Below are 15,205 nucleotides of genomic sequence, written 5' to 3'. Positions count from 1 at the left end.
CGATACCAACACCTTCAAGAGTTAAAAATAACTTTAACTTCAATCGAATAAAAAACAGAATGGAAAAAACGACGGCTTCACGGTCTTTAACCAAAAACCTAGCATGAGGCGTACATAATCATGACGACCGAAGCAACAACTCTGGAAAAAAAAAACAGTGATCCAAGGATTCACGACTTCCAAATTGAACACTAAACCATCCGATTCAACCGAGCCCTAATCACCCAAAATCCTCTGAATCCAATATTCAAGTGAGAGAAACACCAAACTGCAAAGCGTCTATTAAGTGCAAAACCATGTGTTCAACAAGCCAAGGCTATGATACTACTTGTTAGGTATAAATCGACGATGGCGAAATGACAACACACATGCACAAATGATTAACACGCCGTAACAGAAACTAAATGAACACAACAAAATTAATTGTGTGGTACGATTTCAGTGGGGAACTTACATCCATGGGCAGCAACTAAGTTATTTTATTTTTGTTGCTACAACAAGTCATATATTACAGTTACAATAGATATCTTGATATAGAGACCTAATTAGAGTTCTAACTTAGTTCCCAAGGAGCATCTACATCTAGTTAGCCTAACTAGAAAGTGCCAAAGGCCTTCACAAACCTAACATGGCACATAATACACACTCTTCACAAGTATGTTTATTTCTTCAAACAAATTTTAACGTCTCATATTTCCATTATAAATTAAACTCTTTATCTTCAGTGTCAATTTTTATTCCACAACCTGATTTAAATTTTCTAAACAAAGCCCTTATACTCTAAAATTCTTATCATATGATTATGGTAATATGTATTTTCAAGTTTCAACCATATTCAATCCCATTTTGCAAAAGCAGTCCCAGAAACTAAGGGTCTATTTGGTATGTGTAATGGAATAGAGGAGTGAATAGGATGGAATGGACAAGGAAATGGAATGTGTCATTACTATTCCATTGCCTTGTTTGGTTACAATGTGAAAATGAAATAAATCATTATTATGTGTTGTTTGGTAGGCATGAAAAGAATAAGGAATGAAATAAAATAAATGGTGACTCGAGGTGGAGGTGGTGGTGTGTAATGCCCCGGTCCTGGTGCCCTAATTAGCTTTGGATTTACTCATAAACTTAGTTCTAAATATCATAGTGAATTATAACATTCATGGAAACATTATACTTCAACCATATATTACATACTCATTCAAATCTCGTCATAACAATCACACACTTGTCTTAAAGCATAATGTAAAATGTCATATTAAAACATCATAACATTATTCTCAAGATGCTAGATTATTTAGTCCAATGTCATGTATCGTCCCTCAAGCCAGTTGTTTTAACATATTTGACTGCGCGCATACTAAAAGTCAACTACGTTGAGTGAGTTCTAGTTAATCAGGCAACATACATTACGTACACATACTTACATACACGTATTCGAAGATTCATATTATATACATAACATGTTTACCTTTGTTTCATATATACAATCGTACATAACTATCTTTACGTTTTAAAGAGCATTACGCCCTACTTCCTCGGATAATATCAAGGTACGGTCCCTTCATTCTCATTAATATTAGGGCATGTTCCCTACATTATTAGATATTTTAAGGGTATTTCCCCTACATTCACAGATATTTTTATGGTATGCTCCGTACATTCGCATATATTATTCGGGCATGTTTCCTTCCTGCTCATACAACCATACATCCATACATGCCTTCATTCATATCTATATATAACTATATAAATTTATACATACACATTCACATATCATATAGTTACCAAATATAAAGTGTATTAACCTACCACATAGAGTATGCGCACAACCTCGAAAAATATAACAGAGAAAAAGGGACTATGTGACATCCCAATTTTCAGGTGAATCTGTATTTATTTTTATTTTGAAAAACGACCCGTTTTGTATCCTGAACCTTTCAATAATATTAAAATGATTAATTTTATGTTACATATTTGTTTTATGGTTGTAGGATCTCAAAAACATATTTTACAAACCTTAACATGCCCCTAAAATGCCCAAAACGAACTTCATGGACTAAAACTATCAAAGTTGAAAAATCAGATTTTTCCCTCCGCGACCTTAGCGCCGCGCTAAGTGGCAAGGGCAGAGCCCTTAGCACCGCGCTAAGGGGCTCTACATCAGCAATAACGATTTTTGTTGTTTTGTGTTTGTTTGACTCCTTTTTCTCCACCCATTTGCATGTAGACACTTTAAATAAACCCCATGCATGACCCATTCAACTTACGTTATAAATACAGGCCTATTCCCTTCATTTTTCCCCTGCTCTTTTCATCAAATCTCTCTCTCAATCTAAGATTTCTAAGGTTATTATTCAAGTTCATGTCAGTTTGGCTTTCCAATGTCAAACTGAGTTTAATCTTACATTCTAACTAACTTCTCAGTAATTAAAGCTTGTTGTTGCAACATATATATAATATATACCCCTTGTTTTCCTTCGGCTTTCACTTCTCCGGTCTCGGTCGGTGAAGTGTCGGGCTTATAAGGCAAGGCTACATGAAAGATTATTGCAATCCTTGATTATACTATATTCCATCTTAATGCTTATTAATCTTGTAGATACTATTTATTTCAGTTTCTATTTCATATTTATTGAGTTCTATGGTATTAGGTATGTGGTGACTAGCCTCGGTTTCATCTTGAGTTGAAAACCGAACCGAAACCGAACTTTCGTGTAAAATCTTTATTATTAACATTTTGAATGTAAAACTTAAGTATTACTATTTATAAGTTATTTTAAAAGTTCCATGGTATTTGGGCATGTGGTAACCATCCTCGGTCTTATTCCGAGTCAAGGACCGAACCAAAACCGAACTAAGCCGTGTTTACTCGCTTAAGACACGCAAGTGTGTTTTGGGCCACAAAAACTCATTTTTTTCTTCAAGATTATATTTTAAACTAATTTAAATTATTTTCTAAACATGCTTGGCATATCATAATCCAACTTGATCTTATAACAAGTTGGGACCGATAAAACCAAATACTCGCTTAACGGACGTTAAGGTTTTTCACAATAGAACTATAAACTTGGTTAAGTCTTTTTGGATTTCATTGAGCTATCTCATAACATTTATTACTTTGAAAAGTTGATTTGAGTTTGGTTAATTATCAAGACTCGAACCGACAAATCCGAACACTCCTTTAAAACCTCCTTTTGGTATTCATATAACAAAGGGTCTTGCAATAGTGCATTATAACCCACATAGTTACTTAACATAGGTTGAGTAATACTAATGAATAGAATACCAAGACCCGATTTTCAGGTAAACTTATTTTTCAATAAACATTTCTTTAATTTCTCAAATATTTACGTTTTAAACCCTAAACTTTATTTGTTTACTTTACTTGTCATATATGTTGCTTTAAGCCCTTCCAAAACTGTCTATTAACTCAAGACCCATTTAATCTAGGTATTGCTCGTTAAATCGATCGCTGCGATTATTCACGAAACAATCCTTCAAGTTACTTAGTTAACGTGAGTACTTTTTCATTCCCCGTTTTCCATCTTATGTTTTGGGGGTGGCATTGCATACTTCGGGTATGTTTGGCAAAACTAGCTGGTAGCTGTTAGCTGTAAGCTGGAAGCTGAAAGCCGGTAGCTGTTAGCTGTAGCTTTTAAATATTTAGGTGTTTGGCTGAGTAGTAGAAACTTTTAATAAAACTAGCTGGGTGCCCGCGTGGTGCGGCCGAATGGGCGCACAACCTAACATCAACCGCATAATCAGTGTCGGTACATGATTCACCTGATGACAGTGCATACATAACCTAAATGTATACATGTAATTCATGGAAAAGCAGTAAGCTTGTAAATGATGTCGAAAATCAAAAAACAAAGCTGAAATATACAGTAATTTTCAAATAGATAATTTTTTAAACCAACATATTTTGATATGAATCCCTTTCTGAACATGCACTGTTTTAATCTGAAATATGTTCTGACCTGACCCCTTTCGAATCAAAAGCGAACCGACACGAATCGAACTAATTTAACAATTTTTTTAACGACTCGTTCCGACTCTAATTTAGTCTTACACATGACTCAAGTTCATCTGACTCGACTCCTAATTTGGTTTTACACATGACTCGAGCTCATCTGACTCGACCTTTTACCGATCCTCACTGATATTCACATAGTATGTTAATTTTTTAAAGTTAAAGAAATATAGAAGTATCATACTCAAATTAAAGAGAATAATATGCTCGTTTTTATGATGTAATTTGTTTAAAAAATTATTAACGTGAGTTATGGCTCCTAAAAAAGTCATGGGGGTAGTTAGTTTTGAATAAGGGTTGAATTGTAACTATTATATAAATTAACAAAAATTGATATAAGTTCAAGTACCAAACTTGTAAATTCAAATGTAAAAGCTTGTAGCTAACTTTTTCTCAAACGCTACCTATAGTAGCGTTTCAATTTAGAGCTTTTTCACATCCTCTAAAAGCTTTAAGCTCCTCTTACCAAACAATACTTTTTATTAGATAGGAGCTTTTTCTAAAAGCTTGTACCTTAAAGCCTCTAAAAAGCTTCTAAAAGCCCTTTGCCAAACACACCCTTATTCAAATTCAAATGATTTGTACTTTGTGTCTCAAACCACATACTCTTTAGTATATGTTACTTAAAAAAATTCTCAATTTGGTGTTGTATGTTTTACATGGTTGCATGCTATATGTTTATTGCTTTAGGCGGGTTGGCCTCTATGAAACTGTTAAGTATGATCATACGCTCCCCTAACTATTTTAGCTTAATTGCTAGTAGCATAGGGCAACTATTATCCAAATATATTTGGTTGTTACCATATAGAAAGGTGTCTCAAACTATTTGCATATCTAAATTGTTGTTATTATTTATTATTCCATATACGGGTTGTGGATTTCATCTATTATATACTTATTGTTAAAAACCATGAAAATTGCTCACCAACATTCGTGTTGGTAAAGTTTATTTTATGCAATGTTACAGGTTTATTATTTAGTTGATTAAGATACTTGAAGAACTATGATCTTGTTACTGTTTAGGTTATTAGACATAAATGAACAATTTATTTGTTTGACTATTTATTCGGTTATTTGTATGAACAATGTTGTATTATTTATGATATTATGAATTTAAATGAGTTGTTTAGATATTATCACTTAATAATGTCGTTGGCAATGGACCATCGGTTGTGCCCCGACGTTTCCGTCGCTTTTGGTCGGGGTGTAACATGCTAGAAACTCACCCAGAACCTGTTTCTCTCGGAGTTAATTGTAATACCCTTCATTAGTTGTATACGGATAACCGTGTAACAAATATAAGTATCAATTAACTACTCCTAACTAGATCATATTCTAAGTAAGTGAAACCCCTAACAAACGGGGCTCCGGAGGAAACGCCCCTGGTAGCAGGGTTCTAGGGGTGGCAGCCCCTAGCAGGGTCCAATAGGCAGAGCCCCTGTCTTGGGTCGAGCTAAAGTTTAAACGGATCGAGTTTCATTTGGCTCAAGTCTCATTCTAATCAAGTTTCATTTTAATCGGTTTTCATTCTAACTGAATCGAGTTTTCATTCTAATGAAATCGAGTTTTCATTATGATCGAATCGAGTTTTCAATTTAAGCAAATCTAGTTTTCAATCGATTCATTTCGTTTTTCGATGCGATTCGTTTTGTTTTTCGATTCGATTTGTTTTATCTTACAAACGAATCGAGTTTTCTTCAAGAACTCAATTAGAATATGTTGTTCCATGCCTTTTAGTTGTAAACGCTCTCTTTCGATCCGATATAACTGTTTTATCAGACGGATTCTGGGTTATAATAACTTCATTTCCTTACTTTAACACGATCCAAACGTCACTAGTTCGTCCCGACTCATCCCAAACAACTTGTTTACTACAAAGTTTTTTGTTTTTCTTACATGGTAAGGTCTAATTGCCTTAGTACCAAATCTTAAAAAAACCGACATCTAAAACCTAACATTTATATCAAGAGCGTACCTTTTTCGATTTGGTTTCGAGACTAGACGTAGATCTGGACATGTATCTTGATGTTTGGGGATGCTTGAATCACGAAATATGCCCTCTTTTAGCACGGATTGAATCCGGGTTTGAAGGAGAGTGTTAGTGTGTGTTTTTGAGTGTATGTAGGCAAGGTTGACATGAGGGTTTAGGGATTTAGGAAGGTTTAAGCGTGTTTAAATACCTCTAAGCCATGGACCTAAGGCTTATCATCATCCCTTATTCATCTTTTATCGTCTAAGTTCACACTCTATTATTATTATTTAACTTAACTAAACTATAACACACCATTAATTAAACAAAATTATTTTATTTATTATTATCAAAAGTATGATGTTACATGGTGGTTGGCGGTAGTGGTGGTGAGTGAAGGTGATAATCGGTGGCGACGATGGTCATAGGCGGTATCGACAATGGTGGGTGGCGGTGGAAATCTTGGGCAGCAGCGGAAGCCGGTGGCGACAATGGTGGGGCGCAGCGGGTAGCGGCAATGGTACCTGGTGGGTGTTAGTGTAATCTTGCGTAAGTGCGGGGACCTATTTGTCGTACTTACAAACCTAGGGGGTTTTTGAGTTAGTTTTTCTCCTATTCTTGTCTAACAAGTAATTGTATGGTTATAAATAGGGTTTATTTGTAATCAAGTATTCACAACTTATCAATCAATACAATAAAGGTTTAGACTTGAAATCTTATTGTCTTCAATTGGCATCAGAGCCTAAATATCGTTCAAGACGTTCCGACGGCGCAAGGTATCTCCGATCGAAGGTGAGTCAGGCGAGGAAGGAAATCACACTTGGTTGCAAGACCTCTGCGACGGGTTCTAAGAGCGATCGAAGATCAAGGGCGGCAACCAGAAAGAAAGATTTGGTGTTCATCGAATTTCCGACGAGGTTGGGGTCTAGTTTCCGGTGAACAAACAGCAAAGAACAAGACAACCGGTTTCAAGAAGATCGATTCAGTTTCTTGAACGTGAACAAGAAGCTAACGATCATGAAAAAAAATCGGTTATTGCGGTGCTTTCTTTTGTGTAGGTGGAAGAAAAACAGGTTACCTGTGAACTTATGTTTTAATAATATAACAATTGTAAGGCTCCTTATAATTGGTGGTGGGGGAATTTTTAATTGTTCCTAACAATTCTTTTACTGGAGGCTACGAAAGACAGAAAAAGATAAGGTTTATAATTATTTTCTTTCAAGACAACAAAAGTTATTTTTGTTAAGCGAGAGGCCGTAATTTTTAAGTACCAACGAACAAGAAGGAAAAGATGGGTGATCAACCAAATAATCAAGTCGGAGGGCCAAGTAATCAAGTCGGTTTTCCCAAAGAACCGAGTTCCATGTCGATTCAGCTTCCGATTCTTACGTCCACCAATTACACGATTTGGACGGTAAAAATCAAGGCTATATTCAAGGTTCAAGGGTTGTTGGAGCCTATCGAACCAAGAACGGGAACGGTGGTTGACCCGAAGATAGATGGGTTAGCGATTGTGTATCTTTATCAAGGCATGCCGGAGACTTTGGTGATGCAAGTGGCTCACCTTTCCACCGCTAAAGAGATATGGAATGCACTTAAGACTCGTTTCGTTGTGGTTGATAGGGTTCGAGAAGCACGTATTGAGTCTCTTCAACATGAGTTCGATGTACTCAAGATGAAAGAAACGGACACGATTAATGACTTCTCTACCAAGATAAGCCAAATAGCTTCCAAAGCAAGTAATCTTGGAGAACCGTTTGAAGAAAAGACCCTTGTGAGAAAGCTTTTGAAGTTCATTCCGAGAAAGAGGTATATAGCGATTGTTGCTACTATTGAACAGTTTGCCGATATAAAGACCATGACGTTCCATGAAGCCGTTGCACGCCTAAAAGCGTTTGAGGAACGATCTGGATATGAAGAAAAACCCGTGTCCGGTAAGCAAGAACAACTCCTATATACATATGAAGAATGGAAAGCTAAAAGCAATCAAGAAAGGCGTCATGGGAAAGGCAAGATGGGAACCGAATCAAGTCAAAAGAACAAGGGAAAGGGTAAGGTTGTGGATCGGGAAAAGAAAGAACCCCGAGTTAAGAAGGATCGGTCAAAGATTAAATGTTATCGGTGTGATGAACTAGGGCACTTTGCCACGTCATGTCCTAAACGAAACAAGGAGACGAACGATCAAAGTAACCTCGCTCAAGATGGCGGACCGGTTCTAAACATGATGACGGTAGCTTGGAGTAAGGAATATGTCATTTTTCTAAAAGAAGACCGGGTTGATCCAAAGCAATATGCTTCAACCCCATGTGATAAAAACACATGGATTCTTGATAACGGGGCGAGTAACAACATGACGGGGAATCCGGAATGGTTATCCAACATCGATGGTAACAAGACCGGGAAAGTAAGTTTTGGTGACGGTTCATGTGTTGAAATCAAAGTTCGGGGCACAATAGTAGTAGAAGGTCAAAGGGGAGAACAACGAGCCTTGAGTGACGTTTATTTTATTCCATCTCTCAAAAATAATATTATAAGTCTCGGACAATTAGACGAAGGAGGATGCAAGATCGGGATCCAAGACGGAATCTTATGGATATTCGAACAAGATGGAAGGCTTCTAATCAAGGTACCACGTTCCTTCAACCGGGTTTATAAATTTTATTTAAAGGTTGTTTCTTTGGTTTGCTTTAAAGTCAATTTCCATGATGTTGAATGGATATGGCATACTCTATTGGGGCATTTGAATTTCGATGCCCTTCGGGGTCTCTCGAAACTCGCGGATGAAGTGCCAAGAATCGAACACCCGATGCAAATTTGTGATGCATGTATGCTAGGAAAACAAACAAGATCGGATATCCCGAAAGAATCTAACTATCGTGCGAAGGTACCGCTCGAACTCGTTTATGCCGATGTTTGTGGCGCGATTACTCCCGAGACACATAGTGGCAACCGATACTTTTTACTAGTTGTTGACGACTCTACCCGCTATATGTGGGTTTTCACGATAAAGACGAAAGACCAAGTTGCGGGCTTACTCATAGATTTCGTGAAAAGGGTGGAAAATTAAACGGGCAAGAAAATCAAAACCATACGAACCGACAACGGGGGTGAGTTTACATCCCATGTGTTGTAAGATTACTTATCAAGTATAGGTGTGGCACATCAGTTTACGGCCCCGTGCACCCCACATCAAAACAGAGTGGTTGAAAGAAAAAACCGAACCATACTAGGTACGACTCAAAGTTTGTTAAAGGCAATGTCACTACCAGAAGACCTATGGGGAGAAGCGGTTCATCACTTGGTTTATTTACTAAATCGGTCACCAACAAAATCGTTATAGGATTTGACTCCGTACGAGCGTTTTAAAGGAAGAAAACCGAACCTTTCACACGTTAAAGTGTTCGGATGCACGGGGTATGTAAAAGTCCATGGTACTGGTTAAAAGAAATTGGACGACCGTAGCATTGTGATGATTCACTTAAGTACTCAACATGGAACAAAAGCCTACTGTATGTTTGATCAGATCAAAAGGCGAGTAGATGTTACGCGGGATGTCAAGTTTGACGAGTGTAAAAGGTACGTGTGGGCTGATCTTGACAAACAAGAGGGAGAAAAGGGTCCTGAATGGACCGAGTTTATTGTCAGGTACGATATTGAACCCGAATCGGAGCAGGTGACAACCAGGTTTGACACCGGGTCCGTAGACCGACATGATATCGGTGAGTTAGTTCGTCTCAGAAACGGAAGTGAGTAATCAAGTTCAGAAGGTGGCAGCCCACCTGTAAGCCCGACTAGGCCGAACACCGGCCTAAACGAAGAACCATTACAAGTTATCCAGCCTCGTCAAACTACTCGAAAGACGGTTTAACCCAAGAAATTTAGCGACTTTCTGGTTGAAGGTATACCGGCACCTGCCGTGCAAGACCCGACAACTGACGAGGTAAATCTTCTATTATTATTCGATGATGAACCGGTAAATATTCGAGAAGTGAATAATGAAAAACATTGGAGAAAAGCAATGGAAGCGGAGATCGAGTCGATTGAAAGAAACAAGACATGGCAGTTAGTTGAAGCACCACCCAAAGTAAAACCGATAGGTTTAAAGTGGGTTTATAAAATCAAAAGAGATGAAGTCGGAAAAATAACCAAGTAAAAGGCCCGACTCGTAGCTAAGGGGTATGTTCAGAAATATGGGTGGCGAGAATCGAAACCGTTCGACTTTTACTCGCGTTAGCAGCAAACCGAGGTTGGGAACTTCATCACTTAGATGTAAAATCCGCGTTTACTTTTACTCACGTTAGCAGCAAACCGAGGTTGGGAAGTTCATCACTTGGATTTAAAATCCGCATTTCTTCATGGTGATTTGAAAGAAGAGGTGTACGTATTTCAAGCGGATGGGTTCGTTAAGAAAGGTGAAGAAAGAAAAGTATACAAGTTGGCTAAAGCGTAATACGGTCTACGCCAATCTCCAAGGGCGTGGAATAATAAACTAGACGGGTCGTTAAAGAAACTTGGTTTCACTCAATGTAAACAAGAACAAGCGGTTTACAAACGGTGTTTCGGTCAAAGGCTATTACTCGTTGGAGTTTACGTTGATGATTTGATAGTCACGGGTACAAGTGTGCAAGAAATTGCAAATTTCAAAAGACAAATGGAGTTAAGGTTCGAGATGAGTGACCTCGGGTTGTTGCATTACTATCTGGGGATCGAAGTGAAGCAAAGTGATCGTGGGATAACTTTAATGCAAAGTGGTTATGCAACGAAGATCCTAAAAAAAGCAAGTCTTTAGGAGTGCAAAACGACTCAATATCCTATGGAACCAGGCTTAAAGTTGTCTAAAGAAGATGAGAATTCGAAGGTAGATCCGACCGGTTATAGAAAGATAATCGGAAGCTTGCGGTATTTAACTCATACGAGACCTGATTTGAGCTACTCTGTTGGTTATGCAAGTTGGTTCATGCAATCACCAACTCAAGCTCATGCTCAAGCGGTTAAATATATTCTCCGATATTTAGGAGGTACACTAGACTTTGGTATTACTTACTCGAGAGGCGGAAACAATATGTTGCACGGGTATAGTGATAGTAGTCATGCGGTGGATATGGATGATGGTCGGAGCACCTCAGGTCTGATTTTCTACTATGGTACATCACTGATATCATGGGTTTCTCAAAAACAAGGAACGGTGGCGTTATCATCATGTGAGGCTGAATTTATGGCAGCTACATCGGCTGCATGTCAAGCCTTATGGCTTCGGGGTTTGTTGTCAGAGATGACTGGAGAAAAGGAGGAGATCGTGATGTTGAAGATGGATAATTCATCGGCTATTGCCTTGATGAAGAACCCGGTCTTTCATTGGAGAAGCAAGCACATCAACACACGGTACCATTTCATTCGAGAGTGCATCGAGAGAGAACAAATCAAGGTGGAGCATGTCAGTGGAGATTTACAAAGAGCAGGCATCCTTACAAAAGCGTTGCCACGGTTAAAATTTAACAAGATGCGAAACTTCACCGATGTCACAATATTAGGGGGTGATTATTAGTGTAATCTTGCGTAAGTGCAGAGACCTAGTTGTCGTACTTACAAACCTAGGGGGTTTTTGAGTTAGTTTTTCTCCTATTCTTGTCTAACAAGTAATTGTATGGTTATAAATATGGGTTTATTCGTAATCAAGTATTCACAACTTATCAATCAATACAATAAAGGTTTAGACTTGAAATCTTATTGTCTTCAGTGGGTGGCGGCGGCGATGGATGGTTGTGATGGTCGGAGTCAGCGATGGGTGGTAGTGGTGGTGGTGGTTGATGTTAGTGGTGGTTGGGTAGCAGCTGTTGTAGTGGTGGGATGGTGGTGGAGATGTAAGGTGAAAGATGAAATGAAATGAAAAACAAAAGAGTGACGGATTGAATGAATTTGAAGTGTTTTAGAAGGCAGAATGAAATGAATCATAGCGAATGAATGAAAAGTTTTTTATTGATCTACGAAGGTTAAAGATGTTTGCCCCTTTTACACAATTACTAAAATATATTCCAAGTTTTTCTTTGTGATTAATGGATCGAACGACGGAGTATGTAACGTAATGGTTTTACTGAAGCCATCCCCTGGCTATGATTAAAGAAGCCAGCCCACATTTCATATTATACATACCGATATCCCTAAACAAAGATAGGGTATGTTTGGTTGAAAGGAATGGAATGAAGGGGGAATGAAATGGAAGAAGGAATGGCATGGACAAAGGAATGAAATTGATCATTACCATTCCTTTGTCTTGTTTGGTTAACATATGAGAATGAAATGAATAATTAATTTATGTTGTTTGGTATCCGAAAATTTTTTTAGGAATGAAATAGAAATAATAAAAATATTCCTATCCTAAAATATATATATTTAAAAAAAAAATTGAAATGGTGACGGTGGTGGTAGCTCTAGAGATGAAAATGGTGGTGGTGGTGGCGACGGTGGTGGTGGAGGCGGTGGCGACGGTGGTGGCGGTCAGGCCACGGGGGTGGTGGTTGTGGTGGTGGTGGTCAAGCAATGGTAGCATTAGTAGTGATGGCGGTGGTAGGGTGGTGATGACAGTGGTGGTGGCCAGGCAGTGATAGTGGTGGTGGCGATTATGGTCGGATGGCGACGGTGACAATGGTTGTCGTGGTTATGGCGACGATGGTGGCGGTGGTAGCTTTGGTGGTAAGGTGGTGGTGGTGGAGGTGGTGATGGCGACGGTGGCAGTCAGGTGGTGGTGGCAGCGACGGTGGTGGCGACGGAGGTGGTGGTGGTGACGATGGTGGCGGTCAGATGATGGTGGTGGCTATGGTAGTGGTGGTGGTGGTGGTGGTGGCGGTGGTTGTTGGATGATGGTTTTGTTGAGAAAGTAGGTTGAAGGAGGAATGGAATGAAAAAAAAGAAGGGGGGTGGGAAGGAATGGTTTTGATGGAATGAGATTCCATGTGTAATGGATGATTCCATTCCATTGTGCAACCAAACACCTCTTATTTTATTCCCACGTAACTAATCATTCCATTCCACCTGTCATTACTGCATAACAAACGCTACCATAGCGTATCCCTTTCAAACCCGTAGTCTCATTCTTAAACCTCAAACCAAATGACACTTAATTCTTTTAATCACACGATAAACCATATTAACAATGTTAAACATATTGATTTGTTATACAAGGTATGGCAAAGATACAAACATATCAGTTATGCAGCTTCTGCAAATCCAACTCTAAGATTGTCGTAATCAAATACAGTGTGATAACGACGCATAAACGCATCACCCAATTTCCTGCATCATATGAACATGAATAAAGAAAGGTATGCTAAACATGATTTTGAAAAGTTTTCGGATATCTAAATCAATCTGAAGCTGAGTTGTCCCCGTGGATAGCTTAGAAGCACCAAAAAAAGGACACTTACCAAAATGAGCCATGGGATGTTGGAAGATCCAAAGGAACGAAACCACTAAGGCATTGTACATCAGCACCCTTTCCAATCTTAAGTATGTACTGCAAAAGAATTACCATGGTGTTTTAATATGTTTAACTAAGAGCATTCTCATCCCGTTCCCTATCCCTATATCCATATATATCATATAAATAATATTTTTTTATATCTTTCTCATTACAGTTTTCTCTCTCCACCCTATAATTTACAAAAAATCACTACCTTTTCCCCAAATTTACAAAAAATCACTACCTTTTCTCTCTCCACCCTATAATTTACTCTCACAACCACTCACAACCTCACCCTATAATTTACAAACCCTCCTCACATAATTTTAAGGGATGGGTTGGGAATGCTCTAATAGTCAAAATATAACATAGAAATGTGGTCTATCGAGTTTTAGATGGTGATAGACTATAGATGTTCATGGTTTATGTGGAAACTGTCAAATCTTCCAACCAATCATCAGTTTCGTTTGGTTTTGTGGTCAGTTTTTTTTTTCTTTTAAAAATTTGTGGTAAGTTAAGGAGTTTTTCAAACTATATTGAATGGTTTGGTTTATGGTTTATACAATAACATAGTCAGGAAAAAAAAAAGTAAACCGAACCATAGTATTTTAAATTTGGGCCTCTAATTATTTTGAATTTGAATTTCATGTGAGTGTTTTGCTAATCAACAATACAAGAGGAGCTGGTGTTTTACGTTTAACTTATGAAGCATTGTCTCTTATCTATTTTTATCGAATTTTAAGAATTCTTTTTTATAGACGCACAATAAATGTAAACCGTGAAACCAAACTAATGCCCAAACGACTAGCAATAGATTTGTTTGTTTCCAACCAATAATCATTTTCGTTTGGTTTAGCTCACGGTTTAGCCTAAAGATTATCAAGACCTGAATATAAAAACCCGTAGGGAGAGATAACAAATAAAGGTGAAATATACATCATCTGGGGAAAGCTCAAACTCTTTGCCGCCAATGATGAAAGAAATAGTAGGCATCAAAGGAAGTCTTGCACAGTCAACCGTCATCTCTTCCATTGGCAACAACTTACATATCTATAATGTTGGACCCGTCAATCGTCATATAAAAATCACAAAAACAATATGAGACAAATTGTATTAAAATAGTGAGAAAGGAAACTCACCATGCTCACAAATCCTGTAATAGTATCTTTTGTCTGGTTTTTTGCGAATGTTTTTTGAAGAAACCCAACAATCGCCTTACAGATAGTGCAAGTTGGAGGAGCCATTTCTATTCCAGACGATGCATCATCGTTCCTATCTACAACACTCGCAATACCAGTACTGCGCATCACACACAAGAACAATAGAATTACACATCAAGTTGTTAGGAAAGAGAAATGATTTAATCTCTTTGTTGACTCAATTAGAAGTCCAAGATTTTGTAGTTGATTTTTCCTTATGTGAGATGAAATTGTTTGTCAAAAATTCCCTATCCGCCAGCTTTAAGTCTTCCAAACGTTAGCTAAACACTAAAAAAACCATCACCGACGACTAAGACCTAATTTTCTTGGTTAAATTAACTATTTTGGCATATTTCCCTTTCTTATAACCATGTGAAGAAACACGTACGAAGTGCATCATTTTGGTAGGACCAAAATTTATAAAGTAAAGAATGCGTGATATAATTATACATAGAAAAATTACAACTTATTTCTTTTTGAATTACTTAAATTATGGAATTGGTCATTTTCAAAAATGAGTTTCACTTTTTATCATTTATTTGCATGTT

At 37.8% G+C, this 15,205-nt stretch overlaps 2 protein-coding genes across 2 annotated transcripts in view; both read right to left on the bottom strand.

The window, feature by feature from the left end:
• LOC143631627 (uncharacterized) overlaps positions 1-15,205 on the bottom strand; it is a 205,659-nt gene that overhangs the window by 119,231 nt on the left and 71,223 nt on the right. The gene's annotated exons all lie outside the window — the stretch shown is intronic.
• On the bottom strand, positions 13,192-14,791 carry LOC143631626 (phytepsin-like). Its single transcript, XM_077100328.1, has 4 exons — positions 14,598-14,791; positions 14,395-14,508; positions 13,424-13,512; positions 13,192-13,292 (listed from the first exon to the last, which is right to left on the bottom strand). The coding sequence occupies exons 1-4, from the start codon at positions 14,763-14,765 to the stop codon at positions 13,208-13,210; spliced, it is 456 nt and encodes a 151-aa protein (XP_076956443.1). The 5' UTR covers positions 14,766-14,791; the 3' UTR covers positions 13,192-13,207.

Source organism: Bidens hawaiensis, unplaced genomic scaffold (genome assembly GCF_021521415.1).
Source record: "Bidens hawaiensis isolate Kalapana, Puna unplaced genomic scaffold, B.hawaiensis_p1.1 tig00006171_1, whole genome shotgun sequence".
In the NCBI taxonomy this organism is placed as follows: Eukaryota; Viridiplantae; Streptophyta; class Magnoliopsida; order Asterales; family Asteraceae; genus Bidens; species Bidens hawaiensis.
Note: the sequence above shows the minus strand (reverse complement) of the source record. Positions and strands in the feature narration are given on the sequence as shown.